The sequence below is a fragment of the Fistularia commersonii genome, chromosome 4, assembly GCF_037954325.1.
Source record: "Fistularia commersonii isolate RoL2024-O1a breed Wild chromosome 4, RoL_Fcom_v1.0, whole genome shotgun sequence".
Classification (NCBI taxonomy): Eukaryota; Metazoa; Chordata; class Actinopteri; order Syngnathiformes; family Fistulariidae; genus Fistularia; species Fistularia commersonii.
Genome location: NC_141287.1, coordinates 7,507,457 through 7,520,840, shown reverse-complemented (window position 1 = coordinate 7,520,840; position 13,384 = coordinate 7,507,457). Strand labels below are relative to the sequence as shown.

Sequence of the window (13,384 nt, the reverse complement as noted above, 5' to 3'; positions counted from 1 at the left end):
ATGAAGCCTTCTAAAATCGAATGTGGAAATTGAAATCATACATGCAAATATATAAATTGTAATGTGTTGTAGGGTGACTGGTAAGAGGACCCTTCCCAGCATCCTTTGCTGTCATAGTTGGAACTTAGTGAGCCTCCTATAGCTTAATGCTAAAAAAGCCCAATTGTTTATGTAGGTGTGTGTTTCATGTTGGTACTTATGTGATGCACTAACCCGTACTTTGACATAACGGAGGGCAGAATGTGGAGGCACCATAAGCATAGCTGTTCGCATTGTGAAATAGTGCCCAATACCTTTGGTGATGTTTTTGATGCCTTTTCTGCAGTATTAATACCGAGCACGTATCTTCGACTGTTATTACCTTGTATGCGCCTGCGCTTCGCCTCAATGAACATTATGAACATTTGATATGGGGCGGTGTGAATGATTCTCCTCCATCACGTCCCTGTGATGATCTGTACTCGTCTCTAAAATGACGACGTCCAGGTCGAAAATAAGACCACGGTGGCCGTGGTACATGAATGACACCGTCGCCGTAGCCGTGTGAAGTATCCCGGCATGCTAGCGACGCTCCACTCCACTCGGGAGGGGAGGGATGATGGAGCTAAGATGGCAGACCGACTGAGGGTGCTCCCTCTCCTGGGTCAAGGAATATTCAAGGGACGAATAAAAACGTTACGCCACAAGGCAAATTTTGAAGAACAACAATGCGGTTTCTGCCGCCCTCCGAGAAATATCGCCGTAGCTTGAGAAAGCACATCCGCCGGAGTCAAGAACCGCGATCGGGCGGCCATTCGTGCAGTTTGCGCTGATAATAGCCGGGGATCCTGGATATTTTTCGTGGTATTTCTGCAACTTGGAATGGACAATCGATGTAACGTCTGGTGGATTTAACGACGTTTGGACCACGTCCGATGGCTGGATATTATCTAGCCGCTATACCTTTTGTGTGATATATGCATTGTTCTTCAAAACGATGATGTGTGCTGCTGCGGCAGCGGCTGCCGCCTGTGGAGGGATTATGCCCTCCTCGTCGCCGTCGATGGGGCTGGGTGTCAGGGTCATTAATGGAGTAGGAGCTGATTTCACCACCATCGGTTCGGGAATGGGCTCCTGTCCGACTCTCGGAGTCCATTCGGACTGTCGAACTCGGTACCAGCTTTTACTCTCAGGACGAGCTCTGGCGGAAAGATACAAACGGATTTATACGACCGCTATCAACGATAAAGAGCAAGGGATAAACCAAGGAAGGTTAGTTCAAAACACTGCGAAAATATTCAATCTTTTACGGCTCAGCTTGGTCTGTCATATGTGTTGCTAACATTAACATAGCTAACGTCCGTAAGCTAATATGAATCCCGGCGTAGTCGTGTGTGATTTGACGTTAGCAAATGTGGCCTAATATTGTTTTCAGTGTCTGTGACTTCTTCTTATTTGTGCGCACATAATTTCTGTATTGACATATCACACCTCAGTCGAACCGGCCAATTCGGTTTCACTCCTTTCAGGGTCAGTGTGCTAGGTAGCTTTTTCAGCGTCGACTTCCCTAGCTTACCCCGAGCCAGTTAGGTTTAGATTACGTCCATCCATGCGCGGAGAGCTCTCACGCCCGGTCTCCTAACGTCGTATTTTTAAGTAAACATTGACACAACCTGCTGGAACTGAAGGAACACTCAGCCGGACTGCAGCGCACCTTCCGTTTGCACAGAGAGCAAATTTTAGCCCGGCTAACTTAACTCTCTGTATTCGTTTTGTCTCATTTGAATTTTTGTCGTAGCCATTATTCGGCAAAAGCCTAAACACACGCACTTCAACTTCCTGAATTCCGCGCATAACACGTCCAAAGATCACATCGCTTGAGTTTTCATGACAAGTTGCAGGCATAAATCATTCTTCTGGGGTTAGCCCTGTCTACTCAGGCCCAACGGCGTCACTGTTTTCGACAGCTAGCTAACATTTACCGACGCCGAGCAATCCCAGCCCATCCCCAGGTTTATGTCAACCTAAACCTGTGATTTAAATTTCATAGAAATATGGCGTCCGCTCAGGGCCGGAACTGCGCTGAGTACAAATCCCGATTTCACTGTTTCACGACGTCGTAAGGGTGGACATTCGGTTGTGTTTGGATTAAAACAGTTACGTCATTGTTGTCAGTCAGGTTGAAGATCATTGCAGCACCCCCCCCTCCTCACACACACACACACACACACGCACGCACACACACAAACACACACTGTGTCGTTACACGCTCCGCCTGTCTAATTCGGTCGTCTTATCTTTTTTTGCTTGTTATGTATGATGGTGCACATACTTGGGTAAGGGGTGGGGAACCGGCTGAGAGGGAGCCCACTCCATCCAGGAGCAAGTCCTCTTTGAGAGGCATACGGCAATATTGTCTTTAAAAAAATGTTTATATCCATCATGCCATCAGTCCTCACCTGTGTGAGTTTGTTGAGATCCTGGCAAAAAGCTCAGATCCGCTGCAAAATATTTTCAATTTAAAATGTATTCTGAGATAAACAGCGGTCCAAATCAATGTAATCATTTTTCTAGAATTTTTACTTCGTAGGGCATTAATTCTTACTGTTACACACCCTTTTATGCTCAAAAGCTAAAGCACATCTCCATGCTAGAAGCAGCAAATCTAATTCTTGATGTATGAGTTGTAAGCAGCTTTACTTTCACTGTTTGTATTCAGATCTGTTTGACTGGTCCAAGCAACTATGTGACAGCCTGGCTCTTTGAAACCTTAAGGTTTGAGTTGTAATGATAACTTAGTCATCAATCAATAAATCGTCCTCTGGTGTTAGCTGTGTGAAAGCCTTGAGGGTTCAAAGTAAGGAGAGGGGAAAATAAACCTTAAGTAGATAGGCTCAGTTTTGGTTCCGAGAAACCGAAACTGAAAATCCATTTTGAATTTTGCTCACAGCAGATTCTTCCCAAACTGCAAATTTCCTGCTCAAGCCTCTTCTGTGACCAAAAAATGAAAAATATTGTATAGAATTCTGAGGATATGAAGGTAGTTGGTGTGAGAGAGGAGGATACAGAGAATAGGGTTAGATGGAGAGGGTTGATTCACTGTGGCGGCCCCTGAAGGGAACAGGCGAAACGAGAAAAAGAAGCTTGTAAAGAATTCTGTCAGCAACCTTTGAATTTTTTTTAGGTCATCCAACTAACAGCATGATATTTTGGTTTGCTCATACTGTTCTGCGCTGTTTTTAGTAGTATTTCTGTTGCAGAGCACTATATTTGTCATTCTGAGCCTAATATGTGAGTTAACCCCCTCAATGTATATGACATGCATTCCACAAATAGTTAATCAAAGAAATGTGTTCAAAAGTAATCATTTGCTTGCTCTAGGCTTGTGTAAAACTGATGTAAACCTGCTTCCTGACAGTTGGGCAATGTTGAGCTTCAAAGAACACAAATTACCAAATTAGATGGTTGTGATAGATTTAATTCTGTAACAGCTGTTTCAGTGTAAAGACAGAGCATTTTCTCTTCTGGCATAAAGACCAACTTTGATAATGATGGTGAGAATAGAACAGGCTACGTCGCTTGTTGAGAGAAACAACGACCCCCCCATCACACACACACACACACACACACACACACACACACACACACACACACACACACACACACGCACGAACAGTGCATCACCAATTGTATTGATTGATGAAATCTCTTATTACATCCAGTTACACCCAGAATATGTTATACAGGGCTTCATTATCAATGCTGTAGGTTTCTGGAAGAAGCTTTTTTTATAATTCAAAATTATTGCTCTCAAGTAAATTCAATGCAAATCTCTAAGAAAGAACCCCAAACAAGCATGCAGAGTTTGGGCGTTTCAATTAGGTGAGAGAATGTTCCCTGCCCGTCTGCCTGCAAATCATATCTCTTGGTAAAGGAGCATTTAGAGGTATGTGTTTCAGTTGCACTATCTTCATGTGACGCAGCGGCAGACCTGGCACTGAGTGAGAAAATGGATGTGGATAGTGATGATTGTTGACAGACGAGTAAACTTCAGCTCACCAGTATTAGTGCTCATGTTTTTTTTGTTTGAGTATCCTAAGAGCAGGATACTTAAAATATATAACCACGTCATCTACTTCCAGTGTTTGGACTATTCCTCGACAATGTGGAAATATGTCAATTATCACAATATTTAGAAGAATATTTTGTTTTCAAAATCACCACCTTTTGATACATTCTTGGTCTCTGTTAGTCAATTTCTTGCACATGTCATGGTAATGTTATGCCTATTTAAACAAGTAGATAATTAAATCCATTTTTTTTTCCAACCTATTTATATTTCTTGTTCCTTATAAGCTGAGTATTTTTTTTCAGCCAGACTTTTCGCCTGGGATTTTATTTTTAAAATGACCATTTGATAATTTATTCATGACATTTTCATGTGGTTTTGAAATCGTCTGGAAAAATGTATTGAGGAAACATTGATTTGGATGTATCCAGAGAACTCGGGGTGAACAATACTCCATGAAAAACATCTGCAATACATCATCACAATCAGACAGTGTTTTACATACAATGATAAGCTGCCTGGTCCTATTCAAGATGGACAGAATACCGTCAGTCACAACTGGCATATGTTAAATCTCACCAAACAACCAAATGTGGAGGTGTATCTATTTGTCTAAAAGCTGACTCAAATGAAATATTTTATGATGATGATACAACAGGATCCCAGTAAGGGTGAAAATGTGCATTTTCTGTATATATTTTTTCCCCAATCAATTTAATTAAGTGTATATTTCCTTGTGGAAGAAAGAGAGAAAAAAATGTGATGGCAAAAGTATGTTTAAGCTATTTATAATGTAGTCCTCTTAATTCAGATACTCTTAGTGCTAGAAAATCTTGCGGATTATGGGATTCTTAGCCTCCATTAGGATGTGCTGCTCTATTGGGAAGCAGCATTCATGCATAGACATGACAAAAGCAGACCTGGCATTCCTGAAATTTCAGCTTGTTATGCAGAATAAAATTACTTTAAATTATCCCCCTAAAGATAGTAAAACTACCAATATTTCTGCCTTGTTTTGATGAATTTTGGTGAATTTAGTTTCTTGTTTTTCGCCATCCTTGTATGTGTTCGAAGTCATTAATTTTGTATGTGACCGTAAAGAAAATATGCTGCAATTGATAAAAGCAGACTTGGACAATCTGATGCCTTGGAGAGTTCAGTAATGTTTCTAAATGGGAACCAGTTCTGAATTCCTAGATGTATTTTTAACCCTTCTAATCTTTGTTTGATTCAAGGGGAAAGAAGGCGTTGAGTAAGAAGAAGCTGAAAAGACGACAGAAAGTCAAGTCCAAAGTCAAATCAAGGACAAAGGTAAGAGGTGCTTTATTGTTTAATCGACCAATAAACAATAAACACCGCTATATATCATGCTGCTATTGCTATATTTATATTTGAATGTTTTGAAAGAGTCTGTTACTGTAGTTGGATGTTTTTTTAAAATAAGCAATAAAATGATCTTTGTGTCTTAAGACCTCAGAATCCAGTGCAGAAAAGTAGGAACGTTCATAACACAACCTTAATAATAACTGTCTTATGTGTTTCATTTCTGGGGCTTTACTTTTTTGCTTTTTGTTGATAAAAAACGAGTGGCAATTTGAGTTGGCATCTGTATATGTGCCCCTAAATTCCTTACAAGAGTTTTACTGTTATTGTTTATTTTTTCAAACTGTTCCTGGCAGTTATACAGGAGGGGCTCTAAAATTACAAATTACACTGTTTAAAAGTTGCACACTGAACTATAATGAGATCCAAATTTAATGTGATACTACAAATTATGTCTGTAAATACCCTGCTCCCGGTCTGATTTAGGGTGAATGGAGAGAATTGATCAACATGCAGTAGATGACAGTGAAAATAATGTCAAACAATGTAGATCATTTTGCAACACGTTTGATACACATCTGCTTATGGGGTAGGTAAAACAAATTTTACAAAGTTAATGTGAGTTGGGCATTTTGAAAAGTCTTGGGCAACATTATGGTGTTTAATGATGGACTGTCAGTTGCCTCATCTCCCATCTCCCACTCATGAAGGTGGAGGGGGGGGGGGAGAGAGACACAATATGATAACATGGGAGTGGCTCTCCCATGTACACGATGGCCTGTTGCCGAGCGACCTGATGTGTTCATATCTCCAAGGCAACAGTTGCCTGCCTCCATCTCCTACATCCCTGGAATGAACGTAGTCCGTATCAGTGGATATGGATGTGTCTGTGTCTATTTTAGAATGAATATGGGTTCACTTTATCATCTTTTAAGGCACAAAATGTAAAACCTAGGCTTTTTCGATGACAGTTCTCACATTTTCCCTGTAAAAGATGTTCGGGTTTGTGTGTGCGGTCTGCTCTATAGGTACTCTCCAATGTTATTGGTCTGAGAAGATTTACATTTGCTGGCAGAGGCAAAACTCTAAATCTGATAATAGCAAAATTGGGAAGGATGCAGGGGAGAGGTCTCTATGCTCGTTTGTCATCTTCAGCTGACTAAGTGTGACAGGGATTTCGACATGGAGTGGGCTGGTCAGTTGAATTATCCTCATGCTGACATGATTTGTTAGTTGATGTGGAATAGCAGCAGGATTTATGTGGAGGCAGGGAGTGGGTTCGTGGCATAAAGACACAGGCGGGTTCAGGCAGTGATGCAGATGAAGGATGGGCTGAAGTCTTCTCTGCTCCGTCCCTCCCCCTGATGAAACACAGTCAATGTGGATTGAACATGTAGATGTTGAGTCAGAACAAAAAGTAATACATAAACAATTTCTGAAGAATGAGATAGTGAATGGAGATTTATTTGTGGTCTGTCTTTTACAAAAAAATAAACCGAGGATCACTATTTTAAATGCTTTTTTCATAATGCTCTATTCATTGGAGTTATGTCTCGAAGAGTTCTGTATTGTGGGAAATGTTCCCCTCTTTCTTCTCTGCATTACTGATTAGCTGAGCACTTCTGGTTGTGTCCTGGTACGATTTTTAACATACTCCATAAATTAAAACAAAAACTTTGTCAGCTAAAATCATCACTTTCACTGCATGTTAAATGAGATGTGAATGCACTGATGTCAGCACTCGTGTGCTTTACTCCATATGACCGGATTGCACATGTTGTTATGTAGAAGCCTTTATTACAACAGCAAATTTCCCCTGGGACAAATAAAGATATCTTGATATCTTGTACTTTTTAAATGCACCAATGGGAATGAATAGATAAATTGTGAGGATGAGGTCAAATCTTGATTCTGCTCATCAAATGATACAGAATATGGCTTATTGTGTAAGGGCTCTGTTGGTTTTAATCCAATTGCAGCCTAGACAGGGACAGGGTGTTGTGTCTAAAAAGGTGGTCTCAGGTGAAAACTAATAAACTTGACTGGCAGAAGGGATAAAGCGTTCTCGAAAATGGAGTGCAAATGCCGGCCCTGGATCACAGGAACATCTGGCGATGAGGGGACCGCAGAGCCAACTTATTTCGGGGTGCGATGATGATCGGTGAATTGGGGACAGGTGTGCAGTGGCGCTCCTGTCTGCTCGCCCCTGATGCTGAAGAGCAGATGTGCGCGTGCCTGCGGCAACAGTCTCTGGAGCGGGAGGTCGTGGGGAAGGTGTAGGCGCAGCCCATGGAGCCGCATCACACACAATAAATTCATGGAAATGAAGGAATAAAAATAAACCCTGATCTTAGAGTTAATTTTATACACGACACAATGCAATAAATTCATCAAGCGGAGGGAATCAAAATAAAGCTTGATCTTACATTTTCTCAAAAACGTGAAATACTTTTGTACTGATGAAACGATACTGAGAATTTCAGAGCAGATACCTGAAGGGTGTAAAAAAATGTAGTCTTAATAAAATGTGTCTGTGTCTCTGTAATGTTGAATTCATCATATATTAACTTTACTGACATTTAAGCATCTCTTACATGACATTTTAATGAAAAACTGACGAATCACAAATTAATGACAATTAGACTTCAGAAACAATAAGGTAGATGTCATGCTCAGCGTGTACCTATTTCTGTTTTCATTTTTTTATGCAAAATATGCATTCCTAATTCACAAGATATCAAATAGCATAATGTTTGGTTATGTTTCACATCACTGGGCCAAGCAATGGTTACAGTTAGTAGATGGATATTACGCAACACTAAATAAGTCAACCACCAGTCATTATTGGTCAGTCATACCTTGTGTTCAGTTTTATATCCACCTGCAGTTTTGCTGTCATCTCTTCAGGAACAAGTGTTCTTATCCTTGTTGGATGGTCTGAATTATTACAGGGCTAATTTGCTGTAAGAGTTAAGTATTCTTTATAGGCTGTGCGCTCTTGAACTATATTGCTCCCTGTCACAACAGCGAAGGTAGACAGCTGCAGATACCATGCTACAAGAGATGCAGTTACATTTCCCGCCCATGGTCCTAGCTAAGAATGACCCATCCCAAAAAAGATTACATCATCCTGTGTGGCTTTTATTCCCAAAAGTGTAAAGATGGTAATTCTTTATTGATTCTTGTTACTCTTGCCTCTTGAGGACAAGCAGCTCTCACTTTGAAATACAAACTCAAATAATGAACAGAGTTGATTTCCCTCTGACCAGCTCACTACTCACAAGAACTGAGAAGTAACTGCATCTCATTCATGGCTTGAAGCCAAACCGAAGGCTTTTTTTAGTGACCAGCTCTGAAAATCAGCTCCTGAGAGCCATAAAAATGTCAACAGGAACTGTACAAAACATTACACTGGCATGTTCTTTCTCTCCTCATCTCAATTAGGTTCACTCATAACAAAACAACGCTACAGTTTCTAAATGACTCTCAAGTGCTAAGAGGCTTTCTGCTGCCACAAAAAAGCATTGCAATGGTTACAAAGGAAAGGTTTTTCTGACTTTACTGACCACTGCTCTCTTATTTTCTGCAGGCTGAGAGTCTAGATGGAGCCCTTTGCGTGCCGGACATCAAGCTGCACAGCAACCCATCTGCATTCAATGTGTACTGCAACGTGCGGCACTGTGTGCTGGACTGGCAGCAGAGAGAGGCCTCCTTAGCCCTCGCATCCAGAAGCTCTGTGCAGAGCGGAGACTCAGACAGTGAGGAAGAAGAGGAATACCGCGAGCCGGCCGTCAAGCTGCCAAAGGTGTGGACAACATCTAGGTTTGGTTGCATTTATGGTGATAGGAGGCCAGTCCGTGTGGACTAAAGGAGCTTTCAGGCCTCTATCTCCCTTTGTATTTTGATTGTTGGAATCCTCCTACAATATTTACTTTCGTCTTCTCCCTGCGGGGTCCTCACTGCGTGTCAGCCTTCTCCATCTAACCATATTCTCTGCATCCGGTTCACTCACTCCAATTAACTTCCTCATCCTGTCCTCTTTCACTAGATCCTTGAATATTCTCTTTGGTCTTCCTCTAGACCTCCTGCCTGGCAGTTCCAACCCCAGCATCCTTCTACCAATATATTCATTATTCCTCCTCTGTACATGCCATGTTCAAATTATCCCAGTCTGGCTTCCTTGACCTCATCTTGAGAACATCTTACATAGCTGATATTCCTGTTTCGCATAGTACCTCTGATACTTTTCTCCTGCTTCAACCTATTTCTTGCCCTATTTTCAATACTCTCCGTCGCTCTGGACTGTTGACCCTAAGTACTTAAAATCCTCCACAAAATATCTCCACCCCCTTTAGCCTCACTGGTCCACTTTGGTCCCCCTCATTCACAAAAATATATTCTGTCTTGCTGTGTCATTCTTCTCCCTTCCAGAGCATACCTCCACCTCTCTAGATTTTACTCCACATGTGCTCTCCTGTCACTACACAAAGTCATCTGCAAACATCATTTTCCACAGACAGGATTTTCAAAAGTTGCAGGGGAATGCCTTCCTGGTTTGTTTTCTGGTTTCCCTCCTCTCCTCAGTGTGCCTTACTCACTATTAAAGTATTTCTGTCTATTTGAAATATGAGCTACCTCTTAATGACGTGATTAAATTAAATGCTCCATTCATAATAAGCCTTTCTCATTCAGGTTGTGCAGTCAGCTCAGCAAGCACAATATACTGTTTCAATCAAAATACTGGAGTGCGTCTGTCTCGAACAAACAAAACTTATGCATTAAAAAATATCACACTAATTTCATTGCTATATGCAGTGAGATGCTTGAAAAAAGCAAAAAGACTTAATAGAAAATGATTGGATGTTTCATGACTTAAATACTATGAGTATTTTTTGAAGTGGCCTCTCATTTTCTGTGGGTGGACTTGTTAATTGAAAAAAATACAGCTTTATATTTAGTTTGGGGTTAAAGTCCTCTATATTTTGGTAGAGAAACATACATGACATTTGGTATTTTTTCCACTTTTTTTTTTTTTTTTTTTAGATTAAATCCTTATTCTGCAACATGCTTTGAAAAATTATCTGCAAGAAACATTAACATACATATACAGTTGTGATAAAAGATGATTGAAGCTGCAACAATTTGAAAATCCCTTTTCCTTGCACTCAGGATTGTATTTGGTTTGGAATGTAAATGTTCCTAGATATTGCCTCAGACACATAACATTTTATTGTATTTCAAGTGGAATTGTCTTCAAAACAACTGAAGTTGCATGAAGTAGTCCTTCATTGAAATACAGAGGAACTTTGAAGGATAATATTATTGACTAACAAGCTTTGTAAAAAAGGCTTGTTAGTCAAACAATCCTTTTTTAATGCAAGACCCTGTACAGCCCAATTGAAAGGCAGATGTACTAGAAAATTATAATAGATGTTGAAGTCAAATCAGCAGGCAGTTGCACAAGCTGAGGGCTTCTGCCAAAGATTACAATGAAAAAGCCATCAGATTAAATGAAAACCTCTTCTCTAAACTGTCGAAGGTCAGCTTATTTGATACATCTCATTTAAGAAACCGTTTATTTCAACAACACTGAACACTCACTGTGCAAAGCTATATTTGGATGGAAGGGAATGTATGATTATTTGCATGCGAAATATGTGTTTTTTCTCTTTTGAGGTGTAAAGTTGCTCCATGTTTTTGTTCTTTTAGATCATCGGCATTGGACTCTGTGGCGTATTTGAATTGATAAAAGAGACACGGTTCTCCCACCCCTCTCTTTGCCTGCGTAGTCTGCAGGCCTTGTTGGACATGCTGCAGGGACAGCAGCCTGAGGGCTTCCAGACTGAGCCTCCTGATGTGCTAGGTGAGGATAAAAAAAAGTGTACACGTCAAGGCTTATTGGGTATATTTGTGCAATCTACAGAAATTCACTGCATTAGACCAGTGGCCAAATCATGTACACATTTGTGGTCTTTCCCAGAGCAATTATGCTAATTGAAATATGTTATCACTTTGTTGTAAATTGTAGTCCTGTAATAACTTTCACCCTCACTAACAATTTTCAACACAAATGCTACATTTGTTACATTATAGATGTGTTTTTGTCCTCAGAGTCTCTTTTCCAGTTGCTGTTGGAGACCACGGTTCGTAGCACAGGGCCCAATGACCCGACTGGACAGGCCATCACTGCACTGTCCTGCGCCTGTCTCTTTAGTCTGGTGGTTGCCTGGGGAGACACCGGCAAAATCCTACAGGCCGTCTCTGCTATCCTCACCAACAATGGTAGCCATGCTTGCCAGACAATACAGGTAATTCAGTCCTTTTCAGGAATCATCCACATTTATCTGATGGTGGTTTAACATGTAAGCCTCACATCTGAAAGTCCACCCTAGTCCCTTTCACATTGTTGTCATGATGGCTTATTATGAGTATGATTCTTGGTTTGTCCCTGGTAGAAAGTAGATTTTGCAAAGGTTAAGCCCACACTGTCTTTTGAGGTTCTCAGTCAACCAGCTCATGTTTAATTCTTGTCAAAATCTTCTTCTTGTTGGCAACTAGACTTGATTTTCTTCCTTTAAGATGTTTCGCCTCTCATCCGAGTGGCTTCTTCAGTTCGTGTTGTAACATTTACTGCCCTTAATGCAGGACTTTGCTTATTAGTACAACACGAGTCCCATTTGCAAGATTAAAATGCAGTGTGTTCAAATTTGTGATAAAGTGAGAAAAAAGGCATTTTAAAAAGAAGCCCAAACATCCTTTTTCACCTCCTGAATTCCTTCTATGTGTTACTCTTATTCAGTGTGAATCCTTTTTTGTATTTCTGTATTCTTTTCTTTAATCAATTTTCATTATTATTGTAATATTAGTGGACCATGTATAAATTTACCTTCAAATAAGGATTTTGCACACAACCTTTCTTTACATGTCTGGCTGAAATGTTAATTGAGAGGAAAATGCCAGACTCAAGTTCTGTCTGACAATTGTCTGAGAAGAGGAAAGGAGAGAGACATGTAAAGTAATGTGGAAAGACAGCAAGCTCTTAATTTTAGTGGCTTCATTATTACTACCCTCAATTTTTGCAGCCGTTTCACTAATGAGAACAAGGTGGCGTTTTATGAAAGGTGGCTGACAGACAAGTAATATACAGTATCCTGATGTCTCTATCAAAAGCACAAAGAAAATTGCCAGCTACTATATTGACTGTTTGATTGAAATGAATTGCATGCAAACTGCAATGAAGCGCAGAACAAATACTTAAAAGCTAGTTGCAGAAACAAACCTCCAGTCTACGCCCCCTACTTAAACAGATTATCATATCCCTTGATAATGGAGCCTTTTAGAAAATGTTTTTGTTGAGAGATGGACAAAGTTTAATTGCCAGCAGCCCAACCTTGTGACCTGACTTTTTGTGAATACAATACAAAAATGAATACATAATTTCTGTGTGACTTCATTGGCTGAGATACGCTGGGCACGTACGTCGGGGAGACTCGGGTGTCCTAACAGCCATGGTCCATTATCATAACTTTAAGCTATTTTTGTATTTTCCTTATTCTTCTTGCAGAAAGAGATGTTGGAAAACGTTCACCTTGTTTGCAGTGGTCATTAATCAAGGCTTCAACAGTGTCAACCTCTTGAAAACATTTAAAAATTCACATGTAATGAAGCTGGTGAAAAAACAAAAAACAGAAAAAAATGTCCTTGCTGTCATTGTTTTTTTGTGTCTGCACCAGATACCAAATATCACCCTAACATGCTCTCTTTCTAAAAATATCTTTACTTCATCAAGATTCAGTCTTTTAGTTTCCTGTCCTATTTTCAGTTTCTGAGATCGGTTTGCATATTTTCCTTGTGCTCATCACCTGTCCAGAAGAAACACTTTATTGATAAAAACTTGAGTGTATGTAAAGAAGAAAAATAACCTGACTTGAAGGATTATGTTCTTTGAATCACCACAACCCAGTTGCTTATGTCTACTTAATTTGCTCCTCAGATTTTAAGTAATTATTCAGA

General features: G+C 40.2%; 1 protein-coding gene across 19 annotated transcripts in view; it reads left to right on the top strand.

Annotated features, from left to right (window-relative positions):
• The first annotated feature begins 593 nt into the window (after positions 1-593).
• Positions 594-13,384, top strand: part of mycbp2 (MYC binding protein 2) — a 66,192-nt gene continuing 53,401 nt past the window's right edge. For all 19 annotated transcript variants that reach the window (XM_086145004.1, XM_086145007.1, XM_086145001.1 and 16 more), the window contains exons 1-5: positions 594-1,251; positions 5,284-5,359; positions 8,961-9,176; positions 11,081-11,234; positions 11,483-11,679. In XM_086145004.1, the coding sequence (XP_086001130.1) occupies positions 977-1,251; positions 5,284-5,359; positions 8,961-9,176; positions 11,081-11,234; positions 11,483-11,679 (918 nt within the window). In that variant the 5' untranslated portion in view covers positions 594-976. The remainder of the gene's footprint in view (positions 1,252-5,283; positions 5,360-8,960; positions 9,177-11,080; positions 11,235-11,482; positions 11,680-13,384) is intronic.